This window comes from Lemur catta, chromosome 21, assembly GCF_020740605.2.
Source record: "Lemur catta isolate mLemCat1 chromosome 21, mLemCat1.pri, whole genome shotgun sequence".
Lineage (NCBI taxonomy): Eukaryota > Metazoa > Chordata > Mammalia > Primates > Lemuridae > Lemur > Lemur catta.
The window spans coordinates 16,212,641-16,231,919 of record NC_059148.1 but is presented as its reverse complement, the minus strand read 5'-3'; the positions used below and the strand labels follow the sequence as shown (position 1 = coordinate 16,231,919).

General features: G+C 53.9%; 1 protein-coding gene across 1 annotated transcript; it reads right to left on the bottom strand.

Moving 5' to 3' along the window:
* Nucleotides 1-10,201: 10,201 nt before the first annotated feature.
* On the bottom strand, nt 10,202-16,831 carry SLC35E4 (solute carrier family 35 member E4). The gene is made up of 2 exons (XM_045534478.1): nt 15,577-16,831; nt 10,202-11,184 (listed from the first exon to the last, which is right to left on the bottom strand). Exons 1-2 carry the CDS (start codon nt 16,193-16,195, stop codon nt 10,751-10,753), a joined length of 1,053 nt encoding a protein of 350 aa, XP_045390434.1. The 5' UTR covers nt 16,196-16,831; the 3' UTR covers nt 10,202-10,750.
* Between the last annotated feature and the right edge of the window lie 2,448 nt (nt 16,832-19,279).

Sequence of the window (19,279 nt, the reverse complement as noted above, 5' to 3'; positions counted from 1 at the left end):
GTAGCTGGGACTACAGGCACGTGCCACCATGCCAGGATAATTTTTTGTTTATTTTTTGTAGAGATGGAGTCTCACCATGTTACCCAAGTTGGTCTCAAATTCCTGTGCTCAAGAGATCTTCTCACCACGGCCTCCCAAAGTGCTGGGATAACAGGCATGAGTCATCAAGCCCAGCCCCTTTGTTCTTTCAATTCTAAGTTTCCCTTTAGTATCATTTCTCTTTTGTCTGAAGAGCTTCCTTTAACAATTTTTTAGAGGACATCTCCTGGCAATGAATAATCTCAGCTTTCCTTTACTTGAAGGATGTCTTTACTTTTTCTTCATTCCTAAGGATTATTTTAACTGGTATAGCCTCCTGGACTGACAGGTTTTGTTTTTTCTTTTTTTTCCTTCAGCACTTTAAAAATGTTCTACTGCCTTCTGGCCTGCATGTTTTCTTATCAGAATTCCACAGTCATTCTAATTGTTTTTTCTCAACAGGTAATGCTTCATTTTTCTCTGGCTGCTGTCAAGATTTTCTCCTTGTCTTTGGTTTTCAACAGTTTGATTATGATGTATGTGGGTGTGGATTTCTTCAGCTTATTATTGGCGTTCACTGGGCCTCTTGATTCTGTGTCTTTCAAAAATTTGGGAACTTTTCAGCTATTACTTCTCCAACTATTGTTTTCTGCACCATACTCTCTTCTAATTCTATGTCTTTGATGACATGAACCTTACACATTTTGATATTGTTCATAGATTCCTGAGACTGTTCTTCTTAAAATATTTTTTCTCTCTCCTGTTCATATTGGATAATGTATTCATTTTCTCTTGCTATAACAAATGACCACAAACTCAGTGGCTTAAAACAATACCCATTTGTTATCGCACAATTTCCATAGGTCAGAAGTCTGACTGGACTTGACTGAGTCCTCTGCTTAGAGTCTCACAAGGTCAAAATCAGGCTGTTTCGTGAGGCCAAAACCAAGTGCTTGTTTCACTGGAGCCTCTGGAGAAGAATCTGCTTCCAAGCTCATCTGGGTTCTGGGGTGAAGTCAGTTCTTTTCAGTTGTAGGACCGAGGACCCCATTTCCTTACTGTCAGCTGAGGACTAGACTTTTCTCCTAGAAGCTGCTCACAGTCCTTCTTATGCTTTCCACATGGCCCCCTCCAGAAATGGCAGGTTGAATCCCGCTCACACTTTGAATACCTCCAACATTTCCTTCTGCTGCATTTCTCTGAATCCAGCCACAGAAAAGCTCTCTGCTTTTAAGGACTACCCAATAATCCAGGATAATCCCAATTTTAACATCCTCCAATTATATCTGCAAAAAGTCCCTTTTGTCATATAACATGATATTTGAATTTTCCAAAGATTAGGGCAGGAACATCTTTAGCAGGGGTGGGCATTGAACCTACCACAGATCATTTTTTATTCCTTTATATTTTTTTAAAATGATGAGGAGGCTGGATGCAGTGGCCCACGCCTGTAATCCCAGCCCTTCAGAGGCCGAGGTGAGAGGTTCACTTGAGGCCAGGAGTTCAGACCAGCCTGCGCAACATCTCAAGACCCCATCTTTACAAAAAGAAACAAAATTACCTAGGCACGGTGGCACATGCCTGAACGTCCCTATAGTCTTAGTTACTCTAGAGGCTGATGTGGAAGGATCACTTGAGCCCAGGAGTTTGGGGTTACAGTGAGCTATGATTGCACCACTGCACTCTAGCCTGGGTGGCAGAGCAAGACCTTGTCTCGAAAAGAAAAGAAAAGAAAAGAAAAGAAAGGAAAGAACGAAAGAAAGAAAACCATGTTGGGGATTTTTTTTTTAAAGAGATGAAGTCTCACTCTGTTGCCCAGGGTGGTCTCAAACTCCTGGCCTCATGCCAGGATAATTTCTACTGATCTACCTTAAGTTCACTGACTCCCGTCCTCTCCATTCTGCTATGAAATGCAGTATATTTTCAAATTTTGATTATTGTATTTTCTTAGTCTTAAAATTTCCATTTTTTTCTGTCTTCTATTTCTCTACTAAGACTTTCTGACTTTCATTTCTAAAGTCTTTTTCTGATAATTCCAATATCTGGGTCATCTCAGGGTTTAGACTTTCCTGGTTTTTTCTATGTAATTTTGGATTGTATCCTAGAAGTTTTGAATATTGTGTCATGAGACTCTAGGTTTTGTTTGAATCCTCTGGAAAATACTGGGTTTTGTTTTAGGAGGCCGTTGATACAGGGTCAACTGGTTTGCCTTCTGTGGGCTGTAGTTCAATTTTTGAAGCCATGTAAGTCAGATCTATGCTAAGATTGTGCCACCCAGGGGCCGACCTGAAACCTGTGTTTTCCACCTAATAGTTGAGTTCTCAAAGTCACTGGTATTCTGTTTAGGGTCAGATCCAAGCATGGGAGCCTGCGACTTCCTATGCAACTTTATGGGATCCATTTCAGAAGCTCTCTCCTGTTGGTAATCTCCCTCACACTCTCCCCGCCTTTTCCCAGCCCTCTAGCTAGAAATCAGTGCCTTTAGTCTCCCTGCTGTGTGACCGGATTTACTCTGCAGCCAAGTGGCAGGATGAAGAGAGAGAAAAGGCAATGAATGTGGATTCCCCTCTCTCACTTTTCAGACCGTGGTTCCTTTGGTCAGAGAAAAGGATTCCCTGCTGTCAGAAGTTCTCGTGCTTTCCTGCTGCTGCTGAGTTTCATGTTTAGTATAGGGCTTGCCAGGGCTGGGCCCGACAGAAAAGAAAAAAAGGGATTTCCTCACTTTCTGTCTTCTAGGGGTTCCCCTCCCTGCTTCTCAGAGCAAAGACAGGGCTTCTCCTGGAGTTCTCTCAGTAGACAGTTCAGGATTCACAGTCCCTTTGAGACCAGTCACGGAGATACAGGAGCAAAAAAACAAAACAGGAAACTCACCACCACATTGTTTATACTTCAAGTTCTGGTCCCTTCCCCAGTCCACCTGCTATCGTTTCTTTTTCAAAGTCCTCAGATAGCCGCTTCATGCACTCTGTCCAGGGCCTTTAGCTGCAGCCCGGGGAGAGACAGACCATGCTTACTCTGTCTTATGTAGAACTAGAACCATGAGAAATTTATTTTTAAAAATACACACTCAGCCTGGGCGCAGTGGCTCATACCTGTAATCCCAGCACTTTGGGAAGCTAAGGCAGGAGGATCATTTGAGGCCAGGAGTTCCAAACCAGCCTGGGCAACATAGCAAGACCCATCTCTGCAAAGAAATTTAAAACTTAGCTGGGCATGATGGCGCACACTTGTAGTCCTAGCTATACAGGAAGCTGAGGCAGGAGGATCACTTGAGCCCAGGAGTTTGAGCCTCTAGTAAGCTATGAGCAGGCCACTGCAGTCCAGCCTGGGCAACAGAAGAGACTTCATCTCAAAAAAATACATATATGGTCATTTGTGGAAAAAGAAAAAAAAGAGGAAAACAATCTACAATATTCCTATCCTCCTAATCAAGTCAACATTTTGATATTGTGCTATATTTCCTCCCTTCCAAGCATTTTTTTCATAGCTGAGAAAATATAATTTTCAGTCTTCCTTTTTTTTGAGACAGAGTCTTGTTCTTTTGCCTGGGCTAGAGTGAGTGCCGTGGCATCAGCAACCTCAAACTTGTGGGCTCAAACGATCCTCCCACCTTGGCCTCCCAGAGTGCTAGGATTACAGGCGTGAGCCACCATGCCCAGCCCAGTGCTCCTTTTTTTATCCCTTTTAAAACACTCACAATTGGATGTGGGACCAGGATTTCATATCCTAAGGGGAAGAGGTTGAGGTGAGAGCTCTTGAGAGGATCTAAGTCCTTTTCCAAGCAGCTCACCCTGTTCTTTTGGACTCAGAGCAGAGTGGTCTTTTACCCATACAACCTAGGAAGAAGAAGGTCATGTTGGAGTTTTAACACAACCCTGCAGTAAGGGAGATTGAAATGGTCCCACAGCCTGACAGCTTGGCTTAGAACAGGGACTCCAGGCTTCTGCTGGATTTCATGAAACTTAGTTTTCCCACTCCAAAACTAAGGAATCACTTCCTTTCTTTTCCATTAATTAAAGTCAATTAAATTTGGTTCGAGAGGTTTCTGTGAAGTTCATAATCCCCTGCCAGATAAATAGGGACATGCTGGTGGCCCTGAATGACCTCCGTTGAGATGGTGATCTCATTACAAATTCCAGGGGCAGGTAGCTCTTGACCTTGAAGCACACAGACTGGCTTACCTCTCCTGGGATGTTGAATCCAAATCCCCTAAGGATCCCCCCAACCTGTGGATTTAGGGCCTATCCATCACCTAGGAAGGAGCTTGGGCTGAGAGTCGAGAGGTGTGGATTCTCATCCTGACTCTTCAAGCAGACCCTGGAATTTTTCTGGAATTCTGCCTCCTCTGTAAAATGGGAACCACAGTGCCATCTGTGGTGGCCAAAAGAATACACCCCACTGACCTCCAATTACAGAAAGCAAAGTTGACCAAGGGCCCCAACTGTGGCACTCTGAAATCATCGCCGTGTTTATGCTGAGACCAGACTTCCTGACCTCCTTCAAGCTCCTTCTAGCCACTTCCAGAGTGCAGCAGGGACACTAAGGCAGGCCCGGTCCCAGGAGACGGAGGACTCTTCTGATTGGCTTGAGAACTCCCAATGGCCTTGCGGAGCTTTCCTTCGCCCAGGGTGGTCAGGAATGGCTTCCACCCAACCTTGCTTCCCGAACTCCTCCACTTGGAGTCAGACTTATCGCAGTCTGACAGCTGTCCCGGCCTCCCCCAGCTCCCATCCCAGTTTCTCTCACAGATGTTCACCCTTATAAAACCCTTGCGCTTTGAATCTCATCTCTGTGTCTGCTTCCCAGAGGACCCGGACTAGCACACCATCCTGCCCACCTCTCAGAGGTGGAAAGACACACAAGAAAGCAGAAAACTTTAGACACAGAAGAGCCTCTTACCATAGATCTTTCTAGACGTTGCCTTGGCAAAATATTTGTAATGACTTTCCCTGGGAAAAAAAGAATGTTTTGTTGACTGAGCTGGGCAACGCCAGACTGGTGGTTTCTTGTGGCAAACAGGGTGGCCCCGTATAGCCGAAAGTTCAGGGCAGTGGAGTGGGCTTGGAGATATCAGAGCATCCAGAGCTTCAAAAACCAGGCCAAGAAGCCCAGGGCTTGTCCTGTCTGCAGTGAGAAGTAGAGAAGGCAGCCTCCTCCAGCCCTCACTGAGCAAACATTTGCTAAGCATTGCTGTGGGCAGGGATTGTGCAGTATTTGGTCAAGCAGGATACAAACAGGTATGGCTGACAAGATCCCATCCACACCAGGAAGCTCCCAGACTAATTCTTCATGGCCCCAGGCTGTGTCCTCAATCACTCACACAACAAATATTCACTGATGTGGTAGCCAGCCTCTGTCCTCAATGATCATATCTTCCTGGTATTCTTGCCCTTGTATGGTCAATGTGGGAGGGCCCAGGCCAAATAAACTTGGCCTGTGTAACCAATAAAATAATGAAGTGACAGTGTGACCTTTGAGATTAGGACACTGTAGCTCCTTGCTCTTTTGAATCACTCATTCTGGTGGAAGCCAATTACCGTGTCATGAGGACACTCAAGGAGCCGTATGGGGAAGCCCACGTGGCAAGGAACTGAGGTCTCCCACCAAGAGCCATGTGAATGACCCAACTTGAAAGTAAATCCTCCAGCCCCAGTCAAGCTTTCAGTTGACTGCAGCTGGGGCCAACATCTTGATTAGAACAACTTCATGAGAAACTCTAAGCCAGAACCACCCCCACTAAGCCACTCCCAAATTCCTGATCTATTGAAACCAAGATCATACATATTTGTTATTTTAACCCATGGTGTTGGCCCGGCGCAGTGGTTCACACCTGTAATCCTAGCACTCTGGGAGGCCAAGTCGGGAGGATTGCTTGAGCTCAGGAGTTCGAGACCAGCCTGAGCAAGAGCAAGAAGCCGTCTCTACAAAAAATACAGAAATTAGCCAGGCATCATGGACTGCACCTGTACTCCGTGCTAATCGGGAGGCCGAGGCAGAAGAATCACTTGAGCCCAGGAGTTGGAAGTTGCAGTGAGCTATGATGATGCCACTGCACTCTACCCAGGATGACAGAGAGAAAAAAAAAAAAAAAAGGAAATTGGACCTCCCTCCTCACTCCCCCTTACATAAAAAAAAAATAACAACAACAAAAAAAAAGCCACAATGTTTTGGGATAAACTGTTACCCCAAATCAATACAACTGATGCCCACTCTGTACCCAACACTGTCCCCACTGTCATCTACTCACCTGGACAACAGCAGGTCTTCTCTGGTCTCCTTGCTTCCTATGCCTCTCCAATTTTTTCCTCCATGTAGTATTAACGGGAAAAAAAAAAAAAAGCCAAACTCTGTAAAATAATTTTAAAGAGATTTACTCTGAGCCAAATTTGAGGACCATGACCCAGAGCCACGCCCAAGAAGCCTTGAGCAAGTGAACTGGCTGTGGCTGGGTCACAGTTTGGTTTTATACATTTCAGGGAGACAGGAGTTACAGGTAAAGCCATAAATCAATACATGGGAGGCATACATTGGTTTGACCAGAAAAAGTGGGCCATCGCAAAGGGGGTGGGGGTGGCTTACAGGTTATAGGTTGGTTTAAAAATTCTTTGACTTGTAATTGGTTAAAGACATGAAGCTTTGTCTAGAGGGTTGAAATGTTTTAAGGTAAGACGCTCTTAATCAGAGATAAGCCACCAGACATATATTTGTTGTGTAAATTGAGGACCTGCAGGTGTGTCTTGAATACCCTTAGGCCTGTTAATGGGTTACAAAGGATGTCCCCAAGAAGGGAGGTGGGCATGATGAGGCTAGTCTGACCTCCCTCCTCCTGGCAGGCAATTTAGTTTTAGGATGTTCCTTTGGCCACAAGGGGGTCTATTCAGTCAGCCAGTTGGGGGGAGCCTTAAAAGTTTATTTTAGTTCACAGTAGGATCTGGACTAAACTGAAGGTCCATTTGTCAAGAAATGTTTATTGAAGATCATGGCTCTTTTCTGCTCAAAACCTTCCATGGCTTTCCATGAAGTGGCGCTCAGTTAAGTATTTTGTGCTATTTCCACAAAGTGTTTGCAATGGAGCAGGAACAGGGCAGTGATGGAGGAGCTGACATCCTGAGCTGATTTGAGGGCAGAGTAGGGAGCAAGAAAAGTCCTCGTTTGCCCTGGCTCCCTGGAATGACAATCCAAAGGCCACCAGGAGAGGGCGGGAGGGGCAGCCTGGCAGTTGGGGCTGAGACAAGGCTTTGTTCTGGAGTCCACAATGGCAGGATGCCCAGCACAGAGCCAGCTTTCCCGGCTTCCAGCAGGGCCATGCCCTGGGTGTAAGGCTGGTGGCAGGCACCTCTCCCCTCCCCAGTAAAAAAAAAAGAAGAAGCCCACGAGACCTGCCAAAAACAATGCCTGCAAGTCACAGCTAAATTAAAGAATAGCCACACCTGGATGGATTACCCTGCTAAGGGTCTCGGTTCCTGGAATCCGTACATACCACCAGCCCCTCCTAGTTCTCAATACCCACCCTAAAACCTTAACGGAACCGGAAAAACCCCCTTCCCCCAGCTCTAAAACATATATAAGCCCACACAAAACTTCTGGGCGGCACGACTTCTCAGGCCCCTCTCTCGGGACCGGTGAACCTCGCCCGGGCCCCTTTCTTGGGACCCATTACCCTCACCCCGGAGCGTTCAAATAAAGCCTCATTGCTTACCCCTTTCTACTCTGCTCGTCTTTCTTTCTCTGGGGCCGACCATCCAAAAACCTTACACTGGGGACTCTCAGCGTGCAGTGGAAGGCTGAGGAAAGGTGGAGGAGAAAGCAGGAAGCCTCAGGGAGGAGCCGGAAGCACCTGTGATGAGAGTCCATTTGCTAATATTCATTGAGGACCTACTATGTTTCAGGTGGTGTTGCTAAGCACTCCCCACGCCTCGGCCAATTCGAGCTTCCTGCAGTGGGGTGGGGGGTTAGGTTCTACTGCTACCCCACTTAATCCACAGAGGCAGAGGAGGGAAGGACCCTTTCCCAAGGTCACACAGCTTGGACATGCCAGAGCCAGGATTTGAACCAAGGTCTGCTTCCAGAGCTCCTGTTCTTGACTTGTATTTTCTCCCACCTACTCCATGCCAGACTCTGGGCTGGGGCTGGGAGGACCACAACGAGCCCTCCTGGAGCCCAGCCCAGTGGAAAAGAAAGACAGTAATCCAGCTCTGAGGGTGGGAGTTGACCAGGGCCCTGCCTGGAGAGGTGCAGGCAGCTGGGGTGACCTTTAGCTGGAGCTTGGAACCTAGCTTGGCAAGGCATGGGGCAGGAATGGGGGAGGGCAGAGCTTCCCAAGGAAGGTGACACCTGTTGTCCCAAAGAAAGACTTCCCAGCAGGGAGGGACTGGGTGCAGAGACTGAGGCTGAGGGAGGTAAAGACTTGCCTCAGGCAACAGAGCTGAGAGGCAGAGCCTGGAGGGATCATGACCTTTCAATGGGACACTCACTGAGCCCTCCCCTCTAGTTATCACTGTGGTCCCCATTCTCAACGACAAGGACACTGTCAGGCCAGGTGAGACCATCCTGAGGTCACACTGTGAGTAGGAGGAGCCAGGACTCAAACCCAGGCTTCCTGACTCCCAGTCTAGTGCTCTCTTTACCCACTACTGGAATGAGGGAGAGGAAGGGCTTTGGCTATGGCCTTAGGAAGTCACCTCAATGCCTGAAGGTCCTGAATCTGGTGACACACCAGCTCCTAGATCAAGCACAGCTCCAATAACCCCCCTACCCTGTTCCCACAACCACCAGGCACAGGCTTTGATCTGCACTCAGCCTAGCATCCCGTGAGGCCCAGGAGCCCAGGTGAGGGTGGTGCAGGAGGCTCCTACTATGGCAGTGGGCCCCCTCGGATGGGGAAGGGTCCTGAGTCACCAAGGAGGCTCCGCCTAACCAAGGCCATCTAACCCTCTGTCTTGCCTGGCAAAACCTGAGTTTGGAGGTACCCAAGCTGCACAGGGACTGGGCTGGGCTAGTGGCATCTCTGACTCATAGGAAGAGTAGGTGGCGGGTGACTCAGCCCAGGCCCACTTCCCCTCCTGCAAGGCCAGCCTGGGTGGAGCCTGGGGCCGGGAAACCCTGTGCCTGTCCTCCGAAGCCCTCCCTTCCCACCACCCCGTCCAGCCTTGGGCTGACCCTTCACGCAGCCCTGCCTAGCACCGGCCGGCACAGTGGTCCTTTGTGAATTCTGGGTACGTGAAGGAATGAATGATTCCTCCCCGAATCCCAGTCTCCCCAGACCCAGCCCCAGCTTGGTCTAGTGCCCCATCCTCACACAGAGGGGACATTTTCCAGATGGATCTGGAGTCTCAGAGAAGGTGGATGACTAGCCCAAGACAGGGACAGAGCCAACTGGCACCATCACCTCCTTCCTCGCTCCTGGCCCTGCCCACCAGGCTCCTCATTCGAATCCTCTCCACGGGGATCATCAACCCATTTTGCAGACCTGAAAGATGAGGCGCAGGCTCAGGGGAGGCTCACAGTGAGGGGGGCGAGCAGGATTAGTCCCAGGTCTCCCCACTCCAGGCTGGGTCCTTAGGATTGTTAACAAGTGGTCTCGAGGGAGGTAACTGGACGGAGGGAGTTAAGTGTACAGAGCCTCAGAGAGGTAACATGACAAAGCCAAGGGCAGCCAGCCAATCAGGAGGCTCTGGGCTAGCTCTAGGGGTTGGACTCCTGTGTTAGTTTCCCTCCATGGGAGCCCTGCATATGCAGTCATAAGAAGAGGGGAGGATGTGAGGGAAGAGGGTACCAACATTGCAAGGGCTCCGGTGTGTGGGCCTGGCATCCTAGGAACCTGAAGGAAGTCACTGAGGCTGGAAGGCAGAGCCCAGAGTGAAGAGAAGGGAGAGCTGGGCAAGGCCACAGGGCCAGGTCCTGAGAGACCTGTAATCTAGGGAAGGAAGTTCTGACTTCGCCCCATGAGCTGCAAGGAGCCACAGAGTGTGTGTGTTTTAGAAAGATCCCTCTGTGAGAAAGGAGCTGCATGGAAGATGGAGTAGAGGGGCCAGGGCACAGCAGAGGGATTTGGGGGAACAGGGCTGGGTTGGGGGCCCGGACAGGCCGCGGTGGGTAAGGGAGGATGTCCTAGTTTCTGCGTGGGTGGCCCACCACTCAACCTATATTCCCCTGTCTGTGCTCCCAAGGAATGACACAGGTGTACAAGCAAAAATAGTTTATTTGAGGACGGATGACCCAAAATTGGGGGACCCTGGGGTGATGCCACAGCAGCTGCCTGGAGTTGGCACAGACCACCCCAGCTCCCTAGGGGAGCCCAGCAGCAAAGAAACCCCTCCCTGGGCCCCCTAGCTGCCTCCCCCCGAGAGGAAGGATTGTGCAACCGCCAAGAATCATCATCATCGTCATTATAATACATTGAGGTTTTCAAAGTTTGCCCAGCAATTTTCAGCATAGTAGCTGATACTGATCCTAATAATTACTCCAACAAGCACGGTGACTGTGCCAGGCTTGGGCCCACCATCCAGTGGTGAGCAGGGTCTGTGATGGGGATGAGGCGGGCAGGGACAGGAGGTAGGTCTCTCTGGGAGTCCCTGTTCCAGCCTCCAAGGCAGCCCTTCCAGAAGGTGCCTCTCCCTCCCCACGGTCCCCAGCAGTGGCGGCTGCCTGTTCTCCACCCTTCCCGCAGGCACTGGCTGAGGTCAGATTCAGTCTGGGGCTGTCCCAGGTGGCCCCTGAGCTCCTCCGGGTCTCAAAGCCCCTTGCCAGCCTGGTCCCTCCGCCACAGCCCCCGGCGGGCAGCCCAGGAGGCCACAAAGTCGCAGTTGTGGTAAAGGAACATTCCTGAAAGAGTCAGTGCGATGCCCACGTAGCTAAGGGCACTGAGGCAGCTGCCGAACAAGAGGCGGGACAGGACGAGGTTGCCCACGACGGTGAGGTTGCCCAGGACGTGGACGGTGAGGGCAGAGGTGAGGGCCAGCAGGGAGAAGCTGGCCAGGTTGTAGAGCACAGACAGGAGGCAGCTGAGCACAATGCAGGCCCAGAGGCGGGAGTCGGCAGGAGTGGGTGGCGGGGCCACACCAGCCTCCAGCACCAGGGCCGCGCCCGCCAGCAGGCAGAAACTGGGCAGCGAGGTGGCGTACAGCAGGGTCACCGCGTCCAGCCTCTCCTCCTGCAGCAGGGCACCTGCAACCAGGACAGCGGCCATCAGCACCCAGGGGCAGACAACCGCCACTCGGCCAACCCAGCGTGGCCTCCATGGCCAATCCTCCAAGAAGCCTACCCCAATCCCTCGGCCAGGGTTAGTGGCTCCTGCTCTGAAATGTGACAGTGAAGCATCAGAGTCAAACCACCTAAGTTTGTGACCTGTGTCCACTTCTGACTAGCTGTGACCTGGTCTTTCAACAAGAGACACTTAACCTCTGCAAGCTTCGGTTTCCTCACCTAGAAAGTCGGATAATCGTAAAGCCTCACACATGGGGTTGTTGTCAAGATTTTAAAAGAGAACCTACCCTTATAAGGCAAATTCTCAGTAAATGTAAAAATAAATAAGTTAGTCTCTTACTACAAGCCATCTCCCACGGGCTGAAACAATCATCTTGCTCGGGAGATCCAAACGATCGATAAATACAAAAAGTGCCTCCAAAAAAGAAACATTCTTCAGGTGCTACCCCAGCCCTGGAGGAAACAGTCCTAGGTTCTTAAACCAGCTGTGAAGACCCTGCACTGAGTGGCCCTGACCACCTTTTGTGGCCTCAGCCCTTATCGTACCCACCAGAACCCCACACTGCAGTTCCAGCCCCCATAGCAGGGCGGGGCCAGCAGAGGGTCCCAGCTCCACCACTTACTAGCTATTAAAAGGAGGAGAAGAAGAGGAAGAGTTTCAAAATAATTTGTTTGAGTCAAAATGGTGAGTCCATTCATTGCTTCATTCGCTTATGACCATGGGAATGACAAGGAAACAAGAAGGTCATTGTGGGCTCTTGGCTAACACTCACTGTTTATAACTGATCATCAGCATTTGTTTTTGCTACCAACACTGGGACACATGGAGATGAATCCAGGACTAAGAGGAAACCTTTTACCTTTGCAAGGAAAGGGGGACCCTGCCGTCTCGCTCGTGTTTGAACGCAGGCCTGTGTGTGCCTGTGCGAACACGTGCTGCCACCCAGTCAATTCACAAAGGAAGCAGTGATCGCAGTCACACACAGCCCAGGTGACGGACAATATTTGCACAAGGGCAATGATGGCGTGGGACCCACTCCAGGTTTTCGTGGAGAGAGATGAGTAATCAACACAGGCCCCCTCCCAGGGCTCTCTGAATCTCTGCATTTTCTGACACACACTTTCTGAAGAGCCAAAGAGATGCTTACTCATAGGCTACGCTTAGAATAGGACATTTTACTTCTCTCTCGATTTCATTCTGTTTGGCTTTGTTCTCTAGGCAACAGTCCCTCCAGCTCAAGCGCTTCTAGAAATGAACAGATAATCAGAATCCCTCCTGCTTGTTGGCTCCAAATTTAGCACTGTTACGAGCTGCTTCTGGCCTGCATGTGGAAGGTCCCGTTCCAGGAAGGTGTTCGGGGTTTCAGGTGAACTTCCCCTTTGGTGAATTTCACCCTCTGCAAGGCAGCCGGGCAGGAAGGTTCTCACCTCCCCATCCGTCCCCTGGCTTGTGCATGCCACCCAGCCCTTCACCTCCCTTCCCTGCAGCCCAGGGAAAGGGCATTGATCCACTATCAGAGGTGACTTACCCCTTCTTGGGGCTCCCAAAATGTCAATCTGTCCTCTTGCCTCCTCAGCGCCCCCTGCCCTGCCAATCCCCTCCCCCTTCCATCAGAATCAAGCTTTTGCCACAGGCAGACAGCAGCTGACCCTTCTGTAAACCTTGTCCACTTCTACTGCCTTCTCCCTGTTGCTCCTTCACTAGCTGTGTGACATGAGGCAAGTCACCCTCTCTTCATGCCTCAGTCTCCTTGTGTGCAGTATGGGGAGGGCAACAACAGCCTGTCACAGGGGCATGTGACGTGCTGATCACAGAGCCCGATGCCCAGTGGTAGCCGCTCACCCGGCAGCCAGCATGACCCTCACACTCTGCTCCTGCTGGCTGACACCCCGTGCCCCAGCACGGCCTGTTTCTCATCCCCACAACACCCTTTCCTGCTCCGTCAGTATGAAGGGCCGGGCACGGTGTGGGCACCTGGGGAGGCCTCCGCAAGTGCTCGCTGTCACGATGGCATCACTGTTATCATCATCGCTGCACACCTCGTCCCCTAAGCAGCCTTCTCAGAGCTCCCCAGGAAGAAGCAACTGGCCCACCCGTAACTCCCTTGGCTCTAGAGCTTCTCTCCGCCCATTATGGTCCCCCCAATCAGCCTGAGCACTCAGAGGCCACGATCAGAGCCAGGCTGCTCTGTGACACAATTGGGGCCAGCTGAGAATGGGCTCAGCAAGCTGGCTCCCCGCTTCCCACCTTTCTGTGGGCAGGAGGGTGGCACCGCCCGCCTCCCCTGCAACTAGCCCAGGTAGAAGGGGAGCCGCTGGCCCTGCCCACGGCTGCCTGGGCTCTCCTCTTCCCGGACGCTTGTCTTCTGCTCCCACAGACTCCACTTTCGGGAAAGGAGCCCGTGTCCGCCATTCACACTCTAGTCTGCGTCTGGCCCTGGTGCCTCTCCCAGAGCCCCTGGCAGTAGAAACCTCCTCTTGTTCAAAACCCATCTCAGCCCCTGGCTCCAGTCTGTTCCTCTCTGTCTCTGCATCTCTGTTAGTGGGGCCTCCAGCCTCCTAAGCACCCTCCTTAGCACCCTGAGCCATGGAGTCTAACCAGCCCATCAATCTGGCTGTCAGAGCTGTCAATAACTACATCATTTAAGGAGTACTGCTCTGGGGAAGGCCCCCGGGCAAGGTGTTGGGGACACAGACTTGCCCCAGTGTGTTACCTGTGGGAAGCAGACAGGTGACCACATGGCATGAGACAGGGCCTCCAGAGCCACAATGGGGGAAGCAGAGAGGGCTGTGGGAGCCCAGAGCAAACACCCAACCTGCCTGGCAGTCGGGGAGTTGAGGCTTGGGAGGGAAGGAGGGAGCTGGCAGAAGCCAATAAGTGGCCAGGTGCCAGGTACATGCCACTCTTTGCCCACGTGCAGGGGGCCTGGCCAGCCATAGCCTCTCTGCAGGCCGGGCAGCCTGGGGCCCTGTGTGAAGAGTGCTGGCCTCAGGAGGGGCACTGTGGGCCTCAACGCTGGGACCTTCACAGCCTTGGGCCCTGCCCAGGAGGGCCCCACAGGGTCAGGTTTCCCAGTACCGACTCATGCCCAGAGCTCATGCCCCAGCTCAGTCCCCAGCTCTCATGTAACCTGCAGGCAAAAATAGACCTGGGCTTTGGCCCTACCCCATGGCCTGGGAGAATGGGGACAGGGCTTCTGGGTCCCAGCTCTGAAGATTCCAGGGCAGGGCTGGTCTCTGACTTCAACCTTCCCTGGCTACTGGCTGCCCCCAACCCCAGCCCAGCACCCCCGGAGCTCCCCTTCCTTCTCCCAGGCCTGCATCACGGGATCTCAGAGCTAGAGGGGAGAGCAAGAGGTCCCCTGGACTCCATCAACTCTGACCCTCCTCCACTGAACTGACGGGGAGACTGAGGCCCAGATAAGATCAGACATGCCCAAGGTCAACCAGCAAGTATGAGCAAGGTTACGGCTGGAACGCAGATCCCTTCACCCTGAGTGGGCGCCCCCGCCTCCCCCAAGCCTTCCTTGGTTTAAGGCAGAGAGAGGGCGGGGGCTGTGACTCAGATGCCCCTTAGTAGCACAGACAAAAAGCCAGCCTCCACCCTCAAGCAGAATGATCTATAGCAAGATCTAGGCCTCGAGCCTTGGCCTGTCCCTGCCCAGAGCCCCACTGCCCCCTTTCACCAGGGCCAGTGTCGGAGTCACACACACCAGGCTTTGAGTCCTTAGGAGCCATGTGACCATGTGCAAATCATGAACCTCTCTGGGTCTCAGTCCCATCATCTGTAAAGTGGGGATGAAGCTGGTGGTTGCCATGGCAACTCAAGATGAACACTCAGCACACTGTAGCTCCCAGTAAACATCAGCTTTTCCCAGACTTAGCCGAAGCCCTTGCTTGCAAATCCCAGCTCAAGGCCTGGCTCTCCCTCTTTTGCTCACATCACTTGGACAGCAGGGAGTCTGACTGTCTGGTTCAAATCTTGCCTCTGCTGCTCTCTGGCCACATGGCTCAGGGCAAGCCCCTGCATCTCTCTATCAGATGGGGACACTATAGTACCTACCCTGATCAGGGGCAGTAGGGGGAACTAAGGGACAAAGGGCTTGACAAAGCATGGGACACAGATCACTGGCAACTGCTATCAAGTACTAACTGGGCCTCCAGAGCCTCAGTTTGGGCCCTGAACTCACTAAGCTGTTGGCCCTCGTTGAGCTTCAGTTTCTGCATCCTCCAAAGCCAGGTGGCAGTTTCCTCATCTGCAAAATGGGATAACAGCCATACCCCTCACAGGGCCGTCAAGGCCACACACCTGCCCCAACCCCCACCTCTTCAGCCAGTGACCCAAGGACTCACTCTGCTGAACGGACTTGAGGCCTCGGAGGCAGGTGGCCGCCAGCAGGAAGCCACAGCCGGTGGGAGGTGCCCGGAACTCTCCGGCCAGGCTGCAGGCAGCCCCCAGGCAGAGGGGGCCCATGGCAGCCATCTGTAGCGGGTGGTGGCGACGGCCAAGCAGCAGCGCCGACAGGGCCAGCGTGAACAGTGGTGTAGTGGTGGTGACAAGCTGTGCTAGGTCCAGGGGCACAGCACTCAGGCCCACATTGCCACAGGCCATTGAGGTACCAAAGGTGAGGCTGAGCAGCAGCACCCGGCGGCGGGTGCCACCTGGCACGGGTCGCTGTGCTCCCCAGTGGCATGCCAGCGCTGCCGCCAGCATGTGCAGTGCCGACAGCAGCAGGGGCCGCCCAAAGCTGTGCACAGTGAAGATCCACTTGTTGAGGCTTGACATGCTGGCTCCTGCCAGCAGCCACACCAGTGCTGCCACGGCCACCCGGGCTCGGCCAGGCTGCCCAAGGGTCTGGGGGCTTCCAGGAGGCCACCCAGCGGGCCTAGCCACCCGAGCACCACCAGCCGCTGCCGCTGCTTCAGCTGAGGTCATCCTGCCCTCATGGTGCTCCAGCGGGCACAGGCACATCCGCACCAGTGGAATTGGGGCAGAAGGCGGGCTGCCCAGTGACCAGCTCTGGGCCCCGCCAGATCCTGGTTCCTCAGATCCTGTCCCCAGTCTCAGACAGGTGAGAGCACCGCTTCCTTGTGCCAGCCGAGGTCTGGGAGCTGAGATGACCGTGTCGGCTCAGACAAGGCAGAGCCAAGGTCGTGGCTGCTGGGATGCCAGGCTCTCCGATGCTCAAGCCCGGCCTAATAAGCTCCGGGCACCTCTGCCCCGTGCCAGGTGAAGTCTCCACTCTCCTCCGCGCCTAGTGCCCACGCTATGCTGTTAGATGGAATCCTCCTTCGTTTTTTCTCTTAGGTCCCCAGACCGTTAGGGTGGGGATCCAGACCCCGGGAACTCCTGCGTGCTCAGGCCGTGACCAGGCCTAGCAGGGGCGGTCAGGGCTCCGCGCCCGGGGGAGCCCGAGGGGTTGCAGCTCGCTGCTTCCGCCAGTGCCCAGGCGGTGAGGGTGACGCGCCGGCTCGCGCTCCAGCCGGTGCCAGGCGGCGAGCTCGGCTCGGCTCGGCTCCAGCGGGGCCGGTGCTTCAGCTCCGGCTCCCGGAGGCTCTGGCTGCGGCTCTGGCTGCGGCTGCGGCGCCAGCAGGGAATCCCGCCAGGCTCCAGCCCAGGCCCGGCCCGGCGGGCGCAGCCCCGCCTCCGCCGCCACCGCCCGCGCCCCACCCGGAAAGTTGGGCTGCGCCCCCGGCACCGTCCCGGCCAGGCCCCGCCCCCGAGCCGGTGGGCTGTCTCGCCCCGCCCCCAAACCGCCGCTCCCGGCTCCTGCCCATCAGCCTGGCATTCCCGCATTAGCTCCGCCCTCGGCCTGCGCGTCCGCCCATTAGAGCCCCCCCAGCTGGAGTGGTCAGCCTGTCTGTCCCCGCCACCCGGGAGATCAGGCCCCTCCCTGCCCAGAGCCAAGGAGAGTCCCCATGGGGACCAACACACAGTGCTGGAGACCCTGGGGTAGCCGGCACGCCACCCCCCCCACCCCACCCCCCCGCTTCAAGGAGCTGGGCATTGAGCAGGGGCCCACAGCTCCGCATCGCAGGACAGGTGTCAGGCCCACCTGGTCTCTGGCCACAGTGATCTCATAGGACCTCAGCACCGGCAGAGAAGGCCCCTCCATCGCCCCTCCTAGCCCCAGCATCCCCAGCCACCTCCTAGCCCAGGGCGGCGTCCTCTCCGGGCCGGCAGAGGGAAGCTGAATCACCAGGGTTACCCACAGCTGTGGAAGCCGGGGACCGCCGGCCAGCATCCATCCCGAGCCAGCTGCCCCTGTCGCGTCCCCCGGGCGCCCACAGCTGACTCACAGCTGGACTTCCTGGGCTCCACCCCCTGCCGCCAGCCCTGGTAGGCCAGAGCCCTGGGATGGAAGACAGAGCAACTTGCCCCTATCTGGGTCTCGGTTTTCCCACCCAAACGATAGTCGCTCTCTGAGTTCAGGGTTGGGTAAATAGCTCCTCCCAGAGCAGGACAGGCCGACCCAGATTCCAGGCAGGGCCCCGGCCTGTCAGTTCTGGAATCCAGGTGTGCAAGGACCAAGGCCCAGCCAGATGCCCAGTGTGGGCCGTGATCCTCTTTCCTGTCATCGAGCTTCCTTCCCCTGCAGAAGCTCCTGCCCACTGGGATACGCCCACCCCTCTCCTGGAGTCTGACCAGCAAGTCCTTCATGACAGCAACCTGTCTGGTGGAACAAGACCTCAAACGGGGACCGCTCAGACAGTCCCGCGGCGCCCTCTGGTGGCCAGGCCGCCAAATGGCTACAGGTGCCGCGCAACTCATCTCAGTCCTTGGACACGGTTAAAGACCCCAGCCTCACAGAACTGCTGAATGAGACGCTCTCTGTCAAGCGTGGGCCCAGCAATTGTCACATTTGTCTCTGGTGATTCTAGCACCTGCTGGAGCCTGCAAATCACTGCTGAATAGCCCAAACTGCAAGGCAGGGGTTGCCGATAGGGGGATTTCCGGGCTGATGACCAAAACCTGGGCACATTTAGACAGGGTTTCTCCAGGAAGGGTTGTGGGAAAGTGAGCCAGCCAAGGAGGCAGCTCCCCCTCCATTTCCTGAGAAACTAGGAATCTGGGCTGCCTAGGGGTTATATTCTTTGGAGGAGTTTGTCAGTTTTCCAACCATTTTTTTTCAATACGAAAACAACAATAATTCTTAAAAACAAAAGCACCCTTGACCCTTCTCAGAGCTCAGTTGATGGGGATTGAAAATCTGTCCACACCTCCTCCAAGACCACCAGGAAACAGCTCCCACATCCCTGGATGGTGAGGGGTGGCGATGTGGGATAGGGATTAACCTAGCGAGGCCTGGACAGGACTGCACAGATGGGCCAGGGCACAGGAAGACACAACACCGCTGGCTGCCAGGACAGACGGCTTCATCCCTTCCACTCCTCACAGTTCCTCCTGGAGGCAGGCACGGGATTATCCCACTCACAGAGGAGCTCTGGGCAGGGAAGGAAGCAGGGTGCCCAGGGGCGTGCAGCCTGAGTGCTGGCGGGAGGTTTGGACCAGGTCTGTGTGGCTCTAGAGCGCCGGCTTTTAACCTGCCTCAACCAGCAGGCGGCAAGGCTCTCAAGAGGATATTCCCATGTGGGACTATGCGGGACCAGGGCACCCAGCTTTAGGGAGGGCAGCAGGGGCTCCTTTGCATTCCTTGGGGTCTCCCTGGAAGCCCAGAGCAGCCTGCCCTTGCTCACAGGCCCCCCAAATCCCTGAAATCCGACTGCTGCTCTTCGGGGACCAGGGCTGGCTGCTATGGGAAGCAGGCAAGACGGAGAGGGGCTCTGGGGACACTGGGAGGGGAGAAGAATCCATTTCTACTAACTGTGCTGCAGAGGCCGTGGGACAGGCCCCTCCTCTTGTCACTGCACATGCCTAGACAATCACTTCCCTCCTGAGGCCTCAGTTTCCCCATGCATGATCCATGAGGAGACAATATGCTGTGTAAACCAAGGCACCATCCCACAGCTATGAGTTAGGAAACAGGCTCCGAGCGCAGAAGTGGCTTGTCTGGAACCATCCAGATCTAAATGTGGGCTAGACACACACCTGTCC

What these genes read in the sequence shown, in the direction of transcription:
- SLC35E4 (XM_045534478.1), bottom strand. Translation starts at nt 16,195, where the DNA reads ATGTGCCTGTGCCCGCTGGAGCACCATGAGGGCAGGATGACCTCAGCT. An exon ending in CCTCAAGTCCGTTCAGCAGA is followed by an intron (nt 11,185 to 15,576) that starts GTGAGTCCTTGG and finishes TCCTGGTTGCAG; the next exon opens with GTGCCCTGCTGCAGGAGGAG.